At 35.7% G+C, this 16,844-nt stretch overlaps 2 protein-coding genes across 9 annotated transcripts in view; one reads left to right on the forward strand and one right to left on the reverse strand.

The window, feature by feature from the left end:
- The window catches only part of LOC123548325 (dynein axonemal heavy chain 5-like), a 146,568-nt gene that overhangs the window by 93,328 nt on the left and 36,396 nt on the right, over positions 1-16,844 (forward strand). For all 8 annotated transcript variants that reach the window (XM_053546534.1, XM_053546536.1, XM_045335501.2 and 5 more), the window contains 7 exons: positions 8,152-8,398; positions 8,979-9,220; positions 9,355-9,742; positions 10,056-10,333; positions 10,839-11,054; positions 11,736-11,966; positions 12,613-12,776. In XM_053546534.1, coding sequence (XP_053402509.1) covers positions 8,152-8,398; positions 8,979-9,220; positions 9,355-9,742; positions 10,056-10,333; positions 10,839-11,054; positions 11,736-11,966; positions 12,613-12,776 — 1,766 coding nt within the window. The remainder of the gene's footprint in view (positions 1-8,151; positions 8,399-8,978; positions 9,221-9,354; positions 9,743-10,055; positions 10,334-10,838; positions 11,055-11,735; positions 11,967-12,612; positions 12,777-16,844) is intronic.
- LOC123532308 (uncharacterized) lies at positions 222-7,648 on the reverse strand. Its single transcript, XM_053546539.1, has 2 exons — positions 6,999-7,648; positions 222-993 (listed from the first exon to the last, which is right to left on the reverse strand). Exons 1-2 carry the CDS (start codon positions 7,360-7,362, stop codon positions 866-868), a joined length of 492 nt encoding a protein of 163 aa, XP_053402514.1. The 5' UTR covers positions 7,363-7,648; the 3' UTR covers positions 222-865.

A 16,844-nucleotide genomic window follows, 5' to 3' on the forward strand; every position in this document is an offset into this window, starting at 1 on the left:
CATGATAGTCTCTTTGTGAACTGTCAATTGCACTTTTTTCACAAGCTACATCAATATACAAACACTATAACATTTAACGCGATGAATACTGGAATGTTAGTGCATGAGAGATACATATCAGAGTCTATTTTAAACTGATAAAGGCACTCGATATTTCACTATCACTACAATATGTAAACAAAAGCTTGTTTCAATATTAACATGCATAAGCATAAGAGAACGAGCAAAATAAAATAGCAAACATAAATAACATATTGCATACATACAAAGCTCATGCACAACTAATGTACTTTTGCTTAAACTACACTATTAAAGCTGCAACACAACACGAATACTAGCAAAACAAAGGTGTAAACAACACATTGAAGTACATCTGTCTTCATTTCAGACAAATTAAACACAACATAAATAAAAAAAAATTGGGCATTGAAAATGGGTGGGCGGGTAATTGAAAATCAGTGTGACACGCTGAACAACTAAGAACTAAGTGACGCTACATTTCGCGGTTCCTATTTTAAAGATGATAGAAATACCCAATCAAATTTTAAGTAACAAACAAAACTATCACCAATGAAAAAACGGGAGATAAAATTTTGGTTACCGGCTGAAACCAGGAAGTGAAGAACAAGCCGGGCTAAAGTCGGGTGTGCTTGAATTAAATATTTTAATTGAATTAAAATAAACCAATTAAAGCCCTATTTTTAGACTCAAATAAATAAGGAAACCACAGTTGAAAAAGACTGGAATTTAATGTCAGCAAACGTGTCACTAAAGCATGTAAAGATGACAAATCAATACAATTAATTAAGTACGGGAAGACAAATTATTTAATAAATCAGTTGAATACTGATATACCCGCCAACCCTCAGCCAAGCCCAGCAAAAACTATAAATACAAAGCAGAGAGAAAAAATAAAATCAGCAATAACACAACACAAATTATAGGGTTGAATGACAAAGGATCCTACCTTACAGTAGATAAGATAAAAATAGCCTGCAAAAAAAAAATAAACACATTCATTCATAAAGAATTATGAAGGTTACAGACGTTTGACTGTGTATGTTTAGATTTCCTAATTGACGTAGTAAAGTTTATCTCAAAGTAGATATAACTCTAAGGAAAAAGAATCTTAAACGATTTGAACCTTCTGAGTTTAGATGTAAACCACCATCCCGCTTTGCGAATAAAAAACGTTTAATGTCGCCTCTAAAACAAAAGGGTCTGTAAGACCTGATAAATTTGAAGTTTAACTCAGAAGCCAAATAATCCTGTAAATGAAAATTGAACTGTTGAACAGTTGATTTAGTATGTGAGTGATCTACCGGTCTGGGTAAGATAGAAGAAACTATAATAGCAATATCCTTGTTGAATTTGCGAATAGAAGCCACCAAATTGGCGAAATCTGAAGACATGTGCTGTAGTGAATGACCATTTGCAATATTGTTAGTTCCCACATGAATTATCACAAAATTGAAGTCCGCAAGTGGAACTGCTCTGGAGTCGACAAGAAATGATAATTTGCCAATTGTAGCCCCCGGAAAGGCAAATATAGACACGCCTTGAATTGAAGGTAGATGTTTAATAATAGAGTCTCCCATAATGCAAACACGTCGCACGTCTGTAACAATAAATAAAGAAATATTGTGTACAATATTACGATGAGCCTAATATACTTATAAATAAAATTTTATGCATATGTTTATGAATAAAAACAGATAAAAGGCTGTACTGTAATATGTGAAAGTAACATACCAAAAAGACTATACTCAATGTGTTCAAACAACTGAACCATTAATATGCACACACCAGAAAAGTCTGTCCGGAAAGTGAAAACGTCTAACCGACAACAGACACATAACTCCGTTAGGATGAAATGCCTGAATGTGACATACCACTGGCCAGTGTCTCAAACTGAGTTTTTAATATACGTACTATATTTCTTGTTTAAGTTATTAGCTACAAAGTGTGAAATTTTAAATTTGTCGTCTAGCGAATATTGAATATACCTTTTGTATGCATCAGAGCGCCAGTCTCCCAAGAGTTGAATGAGATCAGGCGGAATTTCCATTTGAAAGGCTAGAGTAGCGAAACCTCTTCTGAAGGAATGAGTAGAAAATTCAGCTGGGTTAAGACCAATCTTACAAATACAAGATCTCAAATTAGTTTGAAACAACTGATAAGTAACTACTTTGCCAGAAGTCAAAATGAAAAGAGGGGCATTATCTCCAGCTGGGAAGACTTTAACCATGTTAAGCTGTTACTGGACATAAACAGGAGTCTGAAATAGAAGATAAAGGAGTTCTCAGAATTCTTTCACCTGCCTGAATGGTCTTTGTCCAGTGTATAGAAACCAACAATTCATTATTTAACACTTCAACATCTTTCCTTAGTAAAAATTTTGGATTCATAATATCCTTTTTAACGGTAGGGACCAGATTTGATTTCCTGGCCATTAGAAAAAAGGCAAACAGAAATAAACAACAATAAGTGATATTATCTGCTTTAGAAAAGTTTAAAACTAAATAAATATTCTGTAGTATAACGGGTGTAATAGCTTCAGCTTGTTTAACTGAATGCTGTTTCAACTTAGCAATACCTTTTAGAGATAGATTTAGTAGAAAGTTGTTGATATAATTGGTTTCGCAACCTAACATCTGATGCATGGTTTTGATGCCACTGATATAATTCTTTATAGAATCTACTGATCTAAAGGATCTGCTCAAAAACTGAGCATACAACTGAAGGGTAATAGTTGACACTGGGAGAAAACACAATTTAAAATATAAACAAAACATTAAAAAAGTCTTCCATTGAATTCTGAGATTTCTTCTGGAGCCTTCTGAGTAAGCAGCCTTGTTAGTAGCTCTCAGATCTTGCTTCAAGACATTCAATTGAGACTCTGAAAATTTAAAAATAAAACTGTACTCCTGTCCGCTTAAACTGCAAATTAGAAAACTGTTTATTTGAACTGATTGTGAACAAATAAATGCAACTTCACCAGTTATTGATAAATTGGAAGTCAGATTCCAGAACCTGACATTCCTTTAATTCTGAATCATTCACCAGTCTTCTAAATTCCTGCTCATGATAACTGCTTAAATGCCATCTAGATAAATGATCTGCAATACGATTCTCATCTGAGCTTAAATGTTGAACTCTGATTTCGAACTCATTTATTGCAGCAATGTAACATATTTCTCTCAAACAACTTTGCAGAAATGGACATTTTGACCGACCTGTATTTACAGTGATACATACTGACAAGTTATCACACAAAATGACAATTTTATGATGTCTTAAGTGTTTTCCCCATAAGTGAAGGCAAACAACTACAGATAACATCTCTAAAGCACCTATGTGTAACTGTTTTTGTAAAATACTTTCTGGAAATTTGGTATGAAAGTAATTTCCTTTCCAAAAACCGCCACAAGCTTGTAAACAAGCATCAGAGGAAAAAACCGCATCAGCAGAAGACCAATTACCCAATGACATTAAAGAAACACCATTAAATAATGGTAAAAAGGAATCCCACCATAAAATGTCCTTGTTAACCTCTTGAGGAATATTGTGTGAGTCTGTACTGTCCATAACATACAATTGTTTTAACCAATTTAACAACCTACTTATGAAAACCCGACTTGACTTGACACACGCTCCAATGAAATTCAATTTACCAAGTAATGACTGAACTTCTTTGATTGAAGCTTGATCCTTGAACAACCAAGAGTGAACAAGATAACGAATTTCTGTTAATCTCTCCGGAGTTATTTCCATTGTCATTTTTATAGTGTCAAATAGAACACCTAAAAAGGACATGGTGGTTGTTGGTGGACAGCTTTTGTTAGGTGATTCTTCAATACCACACTTAGACAATACTTTTTCTAAAAGTAAATAAGCTGATTGAGCTCTTTCTGGTCTTTCAAAACCTGCAAAGTCATCCAAATAATTTAAAATAAAAACTCTAAAGTTGAACAAAATAAATGCTATCGCATTGGTTACCCTTTGACAAATAGCTGCCGCACTTCTGAGACCCATGGACAAAACCGTATCACAGAATAAATGTTTCTTCCAGACAAAGGCTACTAGATTGTACTGAGAGGGACAAATACTTATTTGGCGATATGCCCTTCTCAGATCTTTTTTAAACATTAATGCTCCTTGACCTTTAGATAAAATTAAATTAATAAAATCGTCTATCTTTGGGTACAATAAAGAAACCTGTTCACCTAGGTAGAAATCTTTATCTATATGGTCATTAACCGATTTAGGTTTGGAACTACTTAAATCTAAAATTATTCTTCTCTCTGTGACCGACTTTTTTGGAACTGTATTTAACGGGGAAATGACTATATTGCTGTAAAAAGGATTTGATTTAAATGGACCAATGATAGCTTTTTCACTGAGTTCTGTTTTCAAAAAGTTGTGGATTGCATCCGGAAATTCAGTTGCCCCTTTATAATTTTTGTATTTCCATATTTCTTTTGATTTGTGCAACACGTTTTCTTGACCTATAATTCCAAGAGGAAACCCATATTCAAGAAGATCGCATACCAATAAATCTTTATAATCAAACTGTTCCAAGGTTTTTCTCATGTAATCAGTGTTTATCTTATCATTAACCCTGATACGACAACCTTTGAAATTAAATTTGCCTGAACTTTTAACCTGTTCATGTAAATCTATCATTTCATGTAATATATTATAGTTTGAAATCGGTACTAAACTGTTACAAATAAGACAGGTATGATTGTGATTACACGCAACTTCTAATTTTGGAGTAGTACTATAGTGTTATTTCTAGAGCTCAAAAAGGGCAGGGTGCTGCCGAAAAGGGGCAGGGTGCTGTCCGAAAGGGGCAGGGTGCCCTTTTAGATGTGAAAGTTACCATAGCTGTAGTTGCATTTCTAGATGTCTATAGTTAATATGTATTCCATTTATCTTTATTGCACACTTAAAAGAAATGTCACAGAATAAAGTGCTAAATCTTCCCAAAACTAGTAACAAAGTTTACAAAGGCCTTTTACTTACTTTATAGTTTAGGTTAAACCATTCAAGCCTTTCTCTTAAAAATGTCACCAAGAATGTCAGCTTATTCATATGAATGTGAAATAGTGGAGGGCCTTAATATAAGCTTAATCTTGAAACCAAGATCATGTTGTAAACAACATAGTTAAAGGCCTGTTTCAGGTCACATTGTAAACTGATAATTATCAAAAGTCCTAAAGTAATTATCAGGTCTTTCATCAATATTTCATTAACAGAAAAGTGCTATTACAGTAAGGTTAAAGTTTACTAAATCGCATATCCAAAATATACTATCCGGATACTGGTACACTTTCGGAATGTTGTCTGAAAGTAGTTTTTACTCAGTTTAAATGACCCACTTGGGTAAACCAGAGATAGTTCCACATATTTTGATGTTTCTCATCATAAAAAATACACCGACTGTCAGCTTTTTTGAAGGAAATATGGAAAAATTGCATACGACATCGGGAGTAATAAGACTCGTGAACGGACATTCTAAACTTTCTTTTACTTTCGATAATCATTAAAATGTGTGCATTTTCTAGTTTAAATTACAGTAGAATCAAACTGCATTGATATATACTTGTTATACTAAACGACGGTCTAATTTAAATTTTGCCCAAAGAAATCTAGGGCACTTTTCACGTGCGCGGTAATCAGCTGGCCGCTTCCGCACGCTTTTTTGACATTTCACAGGATCCATACTCTTTATCAATTTGTTTTAACACTTCACTGATTCTCATTACCTATTTGCACTCGCCGTGACGTAATTTGCTGATCAAAAAATCGCCGAGGCATGTCAACAGGGAATTTGGCGGGATATAGCATAAGATCAAAGGCAAGAGGGCACATTTTACGGGCAGCGTGGCGGCAGTAAAAAAGGGCAGGGCGGGGCGCCCCGCTGCGTCACTCTAGAAATAACACTATACTAACTTGATTTTTGTAACAAAACCTTGGCATGAATAAATCTTCTGTTTTCCCTTCGTCTTTGAAATTGATAGTATAATTTTTAAGTCAAGCTGACATATGTGGGCAAGAGGATGAACTCTCCGGATGCTGTAGCTTAACCTTATCTTGAATCCAACAAGTAGCACAAATATGTTGTGCGTACCTGAGTTTCCCTTTAACTACTACTGTGTGACTATTTTTATGGTCACACTTGTTACGTTGGTAGAAAGAGCAAAACCAAACTGGTGACTCTTCTTCAGGTGATTGTTGTTTAAAAGGGGGATTTATGTAACCTTTATTCCTGCCCCTGACGCCCTGATGCGAAGCTGATTTGCTACTACTTTTGTTCAACAAAATTAACTCTAAATAAGTGAAATCATCTTCCTAATTTTTAGTACCTAGCTCAATTTCTCTCAAAACTGCTGCATAAAAAGATTTGAGCGTTTTAAATTCATAAGTAGAATTCAAGTACATGATACGCTTAAGAAGAGCTATTCTACCATTTCTTTCTACAGATTTGATGGATGGATCAGATATGATCTCTAATTCACCTGCTACAAACAAGTTTAAATCTAAATTTTGAAAGGTAATATGTTGGTTTACAAATTCATATCTCAATTGTGCATGAGGGTATTTTTGTTTGTATTTAACCTTATCCGACGATTTCATGGTAATACCAGATTTTTTACTGGAACGTTTATGTTTTTTATGTTTCTTATGATGCGATTTGGATGAATTAGAACTATGTTCATCGTGTGTTTTTGAGTTATCTTCAGTAGAACCATCCGAATCTGAGTCACTGTCCGAACTCGAGCTATCCGAACTTGAATCGCTCGATGAAACTTGCAGGCCTAAATCTTTTAACTGTTTAGAAGCCTTTTTTCTCAAAGATTTGGACTTTCTTAAATCTGCTATAGTTAGAGATTCAAGTTCATCTTTTTTAACTGATAAGTTCTTGTTTTGAACTGAATCTGTAGAAGATGTTGTTGTTTGTGTTTTTAAATTATTGGAAGAAATATCCAAACCTCTTAGAGCCTTGACCTCGTCTCTTTTCCTCACCACTTTCTGGCGTAATTCTTCTTTCTGTTTAATTTTCTTGAGTTTTGCTTCGTCTTTTTCTAGAGTTTCCAACTCACGTTGCAATTTTTCGATTTCCTGATCGTCCGAATCAACCTCCTCGGGTAAAGAGTGTTTCCCATCATCCTCTGCGGAAGATGCGTTTGATTTTTGCGCTTTAGATTTAACCGGCGAGAAAACCGAATCTTTTCTAGTATCCTCAGCAACCTGATCATCATTGTTATCGCTGTTATCTTTAGTGTCTAGCGATATCCCCTGTTCGTTCATCAGTTTATAGTTAAGTTTTGCTCCCTTTCGCAATCCCGTTGCCATTTTAAGAAGAGCAAATGATGAAACCTTGACAAATCAATGTTAACGTGCAAATATGTACGTATTGCACCACATTTTTGTACACAAGTCAAATTGACGAATTTATCCACTGTTGTTCACAAAGTCCAATGAAAAAGTTATTTTTAATACAATAAACCCTTAAAGGGTTTATTTAATTTCTCTTATTTATAATATTGTTATTCCATATGTTGACATGTTATTTAAATATCACAGATTTATCCAATTTCCTTTGTTATAGTTCTTTTTAACTACTAATTGAAAATCAGTGTGACACGCTGAACAACTAAGAACTGAGTGACGCTACATTTCGCGGTTCCTATTTTAAAGATGATAGAAATACCCAATCAAATTTTAAGTAACAAACAAAACTATCACCAATGAAAAAACGGGAGATCAAATTTTGGTTACCGGCTGAAACCAGGAAGTGAAGAACAAGCCGGGCTAAAGTCGGGTGTGCTTGAATTAAATATTTTAATTGAATTAAAATAAACCAATTGCAGAACTTGAATATATTATAACATAGACAATGCAAAGTGTCATTATGGTATGTTACCTTCAGTGGCAAATATTAATTTAAAAGTGAAAAAGTAAGTTTATACACTGACAAATTAACTTCCTTTACATTCCTTAACAATTTCTAGTTGTCATATCTCTATTTCATGTTGATCAGGAGTTGCATGCCTTGATTTTTGTGACTTTTGATACCAAAATTATACATATGCTATGAATTGAAACAAAGTGGTCTAGCAGTTTCTTTTTCATATATTTCAGTTATTTGAGACACAACGTGTACGCCACGGTATGATGGTGCTTGGACCCAGCGGTGTGGGCAAGACATGCTGTATTCATACATTAATGAAAGCCATGACAGATATTGGCGAACCCCACAAGGAGATGAGAATGAATCCAAAGGCTATCACAGCCCCTCAGATGTTTGGGCGTCTTGATGTAGCTACCAATGACTGGACAGATGGTATATTCTCTACTTTATGGAGAAGAACATTGAGAGCGAAGAAAGGTAATAAATACTTACTGATACACTTATTATTCTTCACCTCTCATTCATATAATTTTTCAACTGATTCATGTAATTTTTCACCTCTCATTCATATAATTTTTCACTGCTCATTCATATATTTTTCACCTCTCATCCATATAATTTTTCACCTCTCATTCATGTGGAGAAGTAATGAGGCCTCTGTGGCAGTGTAGATAAAGTTGTTGGCCGGTAATGGCTGTTGGTTCCAAACCTCACTTGAAGTGTAGAATGTACATGCCCATATTGATGATATGCACCATGTAAGTTTATCATTCAAATTAGCTTGAAACTGTAGTAGGAGTTAAGTACACAAGAAAGTGTGATGGATAGTCTGACAGATGGACAGAAATAACACTATATGATGCCCGGGGCTTTTACACCATGGGGCAAAAAAAAAATCCTTTTTTTTTTATTTCACAAATGTGCCTTGCTAGCTAGTTAGTAGGACAGAGCTAACTTATTTCGGAAGTGTTTCAAAAATCAATTTTTTTACTTGCTTCTATAATATTGGCTTATATTTGTGTAAAGTTATTTCTAACATTATACTGTCTGTTTACAGGTGAACATGTTTGGCTGGTTCTGGATGGACCTGTGGACACTATCTGGATTGAGAGTTTGAACTCTGTACTTGACGACAACAAGACCTTGACCTTGGCCAACGGTGACCGTATACCTATGGCAGCAAACTGCAAGATTGTGTTTGAACCTCACAACATTGACAATGCTTCCCCAGCTACGGTATCCAGGAATGGTATGGTGTACATGAGCAGTTCCGGTCTCGACTGGTCACCAATTTTAAAGGTAAGGCATTCACACTTTTTAGCATAACTATTCATTGTATTAAAAGTTCACACAAGACATCCTTGTCAAAGTGTACTTACAGAACCTTTCTTTATGATTTTTGTATGAATAAGATTTACATATTTTCTTTACAGGGATGGTTGAATACTCGGCCATTAAATGAACAGAGCATTATCTATGACCTGTTTGAAGGCTCATTCCCAATCATCTATCGACAAGCCATACAGAATTATAGCTTCAAGATGGACGTCCTCGAAGCATTCGTTATTGCTCAGGCTTGCAAATTGATGGCTGGTCTGATACCAAAGAGGGAAGAAAAAGATGCTCAAGCACTGTCACGTGAACATTATGAGAGATTGTACATTTTCACATTGATGTGGAGTATAGGCGCATTCCTTGAACTTGACGACAGAGCCAAAATGGAAGAATTCATGCGGAACAATGAGGAGTTCAAACTCGATCTTCCTGAGCTTCCAGCAGAGGGAGAACACACCATGTTTGAGTACCTCGTTGATGATAAAGGTTAATTTTAAATACTCATTTTAATTCTCCTTTAAGTTACAATGGAACCTGAAAGGTCAGTGTTTTCCCCTATTAACGTCTGAATTTTGTATCGTGCATGACGTCATTTTAATGTATGTTGCTGTATTAATTTGTTTATTTATGTCAGTATGGTCAGCTTTAATATGGCTATTGAACAAATGAAATAATTAACTAATTAAAGGCTTGTTAAGAAATATATGTTTAGATATTTGTTAAAAATTGCTAGCTATTTTGATTTGGTTGTTAATGTATGTATGCCGGTTTCTTTCATAGATATTCTTTTTTATAACAGGACAGTGGGCTCACTGGGACACACGTGTGTCAGACTACGTTTATCCAAGGGACACAACTCCTGAATACTCTTCTATTCTGGTACCTATGGTTGACAACGTGAGAACTACAAGCCTAATTGACACAATTGCCAAGCAGAGCCTAGGTGTAATGCTGATTGGTGAACAGGGTACCGCAAAGACTGTCATGATCAATGGATACATGGCCAAATACAACCCAGAATATCACCTAGAGAAATCACTCAACTTCTCTTCCGCTACAACACCACTCATGTTCCAGGTTAATTGTCTTGTCTTATTTTTGCAAATGCAAAATATTTTTCTCAAATTAAACTCATAATGCACCTGTGAAATATGTCAGCAATGACTGCATTTCGAGGGCTGAGCACATATAACTATAAATAAATAAAGAACCAGATATAATAGTCCCGCGCTCAGCCTTTGAGTTATTTCAGTGAGACCATCGATTAAGTGCATCATTTTTCAGCAATTTCTGATTTGTTAAGTTAGGAGGAAATAGCATCACTGTCAGATATAACAAAAGTTAAACTCTATATGTATTTAGTAGCTACTTGCCGCAAAAGGCCTATGTACAGTCAACATACTGACTAGCTTTTCAAAATGCATTCAAGAAGTAGACTTGGGTATTTTTTTCACATTTCTTATACTTCATTTGCATAGGCTAGTTTGATAATTCAGTTCTCATTTTTTACTTTCTTGCAAGTACCAAACATCAATCCATTAATTCCATTTCACTTTTTGAACAAAACTTTTCATATTTTCAGAGGACCATAGAAAGTTACGTTGATAAACGTGTTGGCACCACATATGGTCCACCAGCAGGCAAGCGTATGACTGTGTTTATTGACGACATCAACATGCCAGTGATTAATGAGTGGGGAGACCAGATTGGAAACGAGATTGTGAGACAACTGATTGAGTATTCAGGATTCTACAACCTTGAGAAACCGGGAGACTTCACCAACATCACCGACATGCAGGTTTGTTGTTTTATATTAAAGGAAAAGTGCAATGTTTAACTATAACTATGTATAATTTGCGTAGTTTTGATTGAATTTTATGACACTTTACATTTAGAAGCTTAAATTTATTTAATTAAGAAATAATAAGTTCCCAAGCGTGGTTTATTGTAGAATAACCCGTGTTTTGAGCTCTTACGCATAAAAATACATTTGTGATATATTGTTTTGCATAAGAACGAAAAACTCTGGTTATTCTACGATAAATCACACTAGTCTTGGGAACTTATTTTGATTCTAACACGACATACTAGTATCAACAGTGTTAGAAAAAATGGTAACTACTTTTTACGACCGTGCTACGCACCTGGATCGGATGTCACTGCATGCACATGGGTTATCGCAAAATAACCATTGACTGATGTTCTTCTATGGGTATATAGATTATATGCTGGTCGTGTTAGAATTAATGATATATGTCATGCAAATGGATGTAGTTGAAAATCTATAATAACTGTGGCCGTACTCAGATGCTGATATTTACACTGCTATGTGTGATGTTATGCACAATAGAGGCACCTACAATAAAAGTGGAATGTTATGCTTGAGACAGGAAAATTTACTATTTTGAAATGTAACAGATTGTTTTTATCTAACTGAATGACAATTTTATACTTACGTATATGTTCCTTTCACATTTAGTTCTTGGCAGCCATGATCCATCCCGGTGGAGGTCGTAACGACATTCCACAACGTCTTAAGCGCCACTTTGTGATATTCAACTGTACCCTTCCATCAAACAATTCCATTGACAAAATCTTCCGAGTTATTGGTACGGGTCATTATTGTGAGGAGAGAAGCTTCAAAGCGGACGTGAGAGATCTCGTTGCCAGACTTGTCCCAATTACAAGACGTCTATGGCAGCTTACAAAGGTAGGTGGTGTTAAATGGTACCTACATTGGAGGATATTTGTATATTTTTACTGCTAGATGCAATGGAATCCCTCTTATCCTAGGTAATGGCAGTCCCTTCCTTTAAAAGTCTCTCATAAATAAAATAAAAGTAAAAAAATACCTCTTCAATTATAAGAAGAAGAAATATTTGTTAATCTGGCAGTTATTACCTTTCAAAAATATTGTCTGATAATGATATGTAATTTTTCAAAAATTCTAAAATGCATATTTGAACAGATTGTTATAATACACCAAAACCAAGTTTCCTCAAAGTTTTATTCAGATGAGCAACTTTGTATGTAGCATTTTAAAAATATGTTCTGTTTTATCAGGGCCTTATGTCTGAGTGGTTAAAGTCTCTGAGATAGAAGTACTTTTACCTCATTGATCGGGTGTAGTATTGTTTAATTAAATGAGAAAGCCATTCACTGTCTTAACAAAGATCATCAGTTCTTGGTTCTTCCTTGGTGCTGGCCCGTCCTTGAAATAATACTTAGAGAGTCATCTGGTGTCTTCCTCAACCATCAAAAGATAGAATGTTGCCATGTGACTTATAATTGTGTTGATTTTAAGTTACCAGTAAACCCAACAAAAACAGCAACAAATGTATTTTATACTTGAATAGATAAAGATGTTACCTACCCCAGCCAAATTCCACTACATCTTCAACTTGCGTGATTTGTCCCGCATCTGGCAAGGTATGATCAACACATTGTCAAGTGTTGTCGACTCAGAGAAAGTTGTCCTACAGTTGTGGAAGCACGAATGCTGCAGAGTTATAGCTGACAGGTATGACTGCCGTTCGAGATATTCTGATGTTAATTTTTATATTTAAATACATTAATCTTAAAATTAAACACACATTCAGCGATTTATATATTTATAAATGGTTTGTTTTAATGCAATTGCTGTTTACATTTATCATCTTTTAAAGTAAAAAGACATTTGAAATTGTAAAAATTCGATAAAAAAATATGTTTAATAATTAGGATGCATTTCATACATATTTTTCTTTGATCTTCATTTTGATCAATTTCTATGAGGGATTTATACAGGTGGATGCTGTTTGTAGGAGATTCAGCTCGGGGAAGCTATCATATGGCATTTGTTCTTGGTATTTGGGGGTTATTTTAGTTTTTTTTTCTTAGTAGTTATTGCTGTTAAATTAAATTCTCAAATATACTTCGTATTCTGATATGAGTTTTTACACTGGTTGATCAGAAGATGTATACAAAAAAATTGGAATCAAATTCTTGAAAATTTGTTTGGAAAGTTTACATGTTGTAAATATTTTAAATTTCGTTATTCTCTTTTCTTTTGGTAACAAAAAAAAGAAAGAAAAATAACTGTATCCTTGACCATTGGTGATGCGGATAAATTTTGCATTCTTGACAAGTTAATAATTTAAGGTATACTGTATTATTTTATTACTCGAAATAAAAGACAAATAAATCCCGTGCAATTTACACATATTTATTTCTATAATATATAGTTCTATATCATAATCATAATACAACGAGATGTATATAATGCACTGCATAATATCACACGACTAACTTTAACGTACACTATCAACGAACAGTAATTAAACTAAGGTTGGAATGAATTGGCCGCTCAAAAAATTTACAGAGAAACATCGCTGGCTAGCCACAGCGCATGTAATTGACCGAAAGGAGAACAGACGTGTTGTAGACGCCAATGATGAATAAATTTGTATCAGTCCCTGGTACTAAACCCGCAAAAGTATCATACTAACGCAACGCAAACGCAATAACGCAGTGTTAAACGGTCCAGATTACCGCAAATGACTGTCGAATTAAAGATTCCATCCATCGCTGGCTAACCTCAGCGCATGGATAAAAACCTCAACCCGCACCACTGTACGGCAAAGCCAGCACTGCAACGCAATATTGGAATTACCAAGTACTAAGGGCAAAACCAATGACGCAATACTCCTGTGCAAATAGTGTATGATACATCTCCCAATTAGTGTTCTGATCAAAGGTCAGCCTACCCTGACGGCTGCCCTGTCACGAGAAGTAAGACCCTAATCAGATTTAAAATTTAGAAAATACAGACACGCCTGATCACCTCTCGGCCGATAAAATTTCATGGCCACAATAAATTGCCTTATTTATACCCCAAATTCTTATCGAGCAGCGGGGCTGTTTTTAATAATCGAATCCCTGATATTATCTAAATAAAACTCAAGTCCAACATCGTTCAGGTGAACACCGTCAGAACGAAAAAATGCCGTTTTCGCATCGATATCTGGTCTGACGGCATCACTTCTGCCTGACGAAGCGACCAGCTGAGAACCTATTCTGTTCACCCGTTTACGCTTATTGTCTACTGATAGCCATGTGCCTGATGCTTTAGCCCAGACCTGCCGTTGCAAAATATCCACCCATATAATGACAGTGTCTGGGAATGCGTCACCAAGATACGTCACTTCCGTCCGAATGATATCTTTCAGCTCTAATATTGACAAATCAACCAAATCATTGCCACCTAAGTTTAAAATAAGTATCTTAGGAGATGAAGAAAACAGCACCTGCTGTTGAATGGAGTGGTGAAAGGACGTCCATCGTAGACCACGTATACCCCACCATGTTATTGTTATGTCCCTCAGGCGAAGATTTGGTTTGCCAGTGTCCTTCGCACGCTTGCCTGCCCAATACGGAATAGAGTCGCCCAGGACCCAAACATCTAAACAAATACAAATTCGAATTACTTTACACACCAAATTGCATTTACCTTCCCTGGCATTAATGAAACGTTTAAGAGTTTGTTTATAAATGGCTGTCCCATCCATTGTTATGAGCTTAAATATATCAGTTTCTTATTAAAAATTCTACTTCCGATACTTTACACAAAATTTTATTTTTAACCGAGGCTTTAAGCCTTTCAAGGCTAATTATTGACGAATATATAGTCTAAAAGATTCAGAATTCCACCTTCCAAGTTTCATTATTACCGACGAAGGATAACCTTGAATGGCTAAATCTGTAGCCCTGCCAATTCTAAAACTATGTGACTTGTATCGAGCATCGGAAAATCTGGACCCACTGATACATTTCGTTAATACAGCAGAAAATTGCGTTCTTGTGACGGGTGCGCCATCTTTATGACAAAACAGAGGACCTTGAATACATGGCCTGCAGGATAAGAATTCCGTTAATCTGCGGACAGGACAAAATCTGCCCTCTTCTCTTGGTATTTTTAACATGAATGGCGGTCCTCTTTGATTCGTTTTAAAACGACGAAGCTGAATTTTTGCGTACCTATTGCAATAAGTAAATGATAAATCAGACACGTGGATCGCACTTTCTACTTGAAATTTAAACGGCGCTACAAGTTCACTGACCCGGAACAAACCGAAGTAAGCCAATATGAATAATGACGTGAATAATTTACTCTCGTAAATGTCATAACAAAACTGTGGAAGACAGTCGCATACCGCCTCTAAAACCTGTTTAGTCAGTGGAGCCCGATTATCCTGGCTAGTACGGCTTCTACGGCAGCCTTCTAACAGTTTACTTATTATGAAAACCTTAGATATCTCATGAAATCCCCTGAGTTTATGATAATAGTTTATTCCAGCTACATAAGTTGTAATAGTCTTAGGTGAACGACCCTTCTCAAAGCAAAACGCCATGAATAAGATAACATGTTGATTTGGTATCGGCCATTGATTTGGGAGATTATGCAACAGTCTGAAACTTTCAAACACATTAACGCTAGTTATGTATGTTGAATGGGAGTTCGCTGCTATTCCTGATCGTAACAGTTGTTCAGCTCTAGACTGAAGACGTTCCAAAGGAATTCTGGGACCTGACATGGGTCGGAGTCCGCCTCTGGAGCCAATTTTCTGAACCTGTCCAACTGAAAACGAGATAAAGCATCACAAATCTCGTTTTTTCGGCCCGGTACGTGATTTGCTTTAATTAAGATGTTAAGTTTAAGACAGCGTAGGGTTAGCAATCTTACTAGACACATTACTGCTTCCGATTTTGATGTTGACTTGTTCAAAATGTAAACTACTGCCATATTATCGCAATTGAACCTGATCTTCTTATTCACTAAATATTTGCCCCAAATAAACAATGCAACTAAGATTGGGAAGAGTTCTAACACAGTGATATCTGAAGTGATATCCAAATTGTGCCACGACGCTGGCCACTTAGCATGGCACCAGTGACCTTGAAAATAGATGCCAAAGCCTAAATTTTCACCTCCGGCGCTATCGGTGAACAGTTGGACGTCCCCGTTCGAGACCCAAAAACGGTCATGAAAAACCGAAATACCATTGAATTTTTTTAGAAATACCAACCACATGGACAGATCCAACTGAATTTCTTTCTTTAGCCTGATATGATGGAAGGGTTTAGTCAGTCCACAAACGGAGTTAATCAAACGACGCGAAAACGGCCTGCCTACCACAATTGCACGACAACAGAAGTTCAGCGAACCAATCAAAGACTGCATTTTTTTTAAAGTAGTTTTTGGACTTGCCAACATGTCCTTTATTTTTTGAATTACCTCTTGTATCTTTGAATTAGGAATCCTGACTAACATATGGTTTGAATCAAGCTCAAGGCCAAGGAATATCAGGCATTCTGTTGGACCTTCTGTTTTATCTTCGGCTAGAGGAACACCAATTTCGTACATTGTATCTCGAAAAACATTTAATGACCTGTTACACAATTCCGTCGTTTTGTCCCCGCCCAGAAAATCATCTAAGTAGTGTAATAATTTGCCAGAATTCAGATTTAACTTAACACAAAATTCTAGGAATCTGGCAAACCGTTCAAAAGTAATACAACTAATAGAAGCCCCAAATGGGAGTGCTTTATC

This window comes from Mercenaria mercenaria, chromosome 6, assembly GCF_021730395.1.
Source record: "Mercenaria mercenaria strain notata chromosome 6, MADL_Memer_1, whole genome shotgun sequence".
NCBI lineage: Eukaryota > Metazoa > Mollusca > Bivalvia > Venerida > Veneridae > Mercenaria > Mercenaria mercenaria.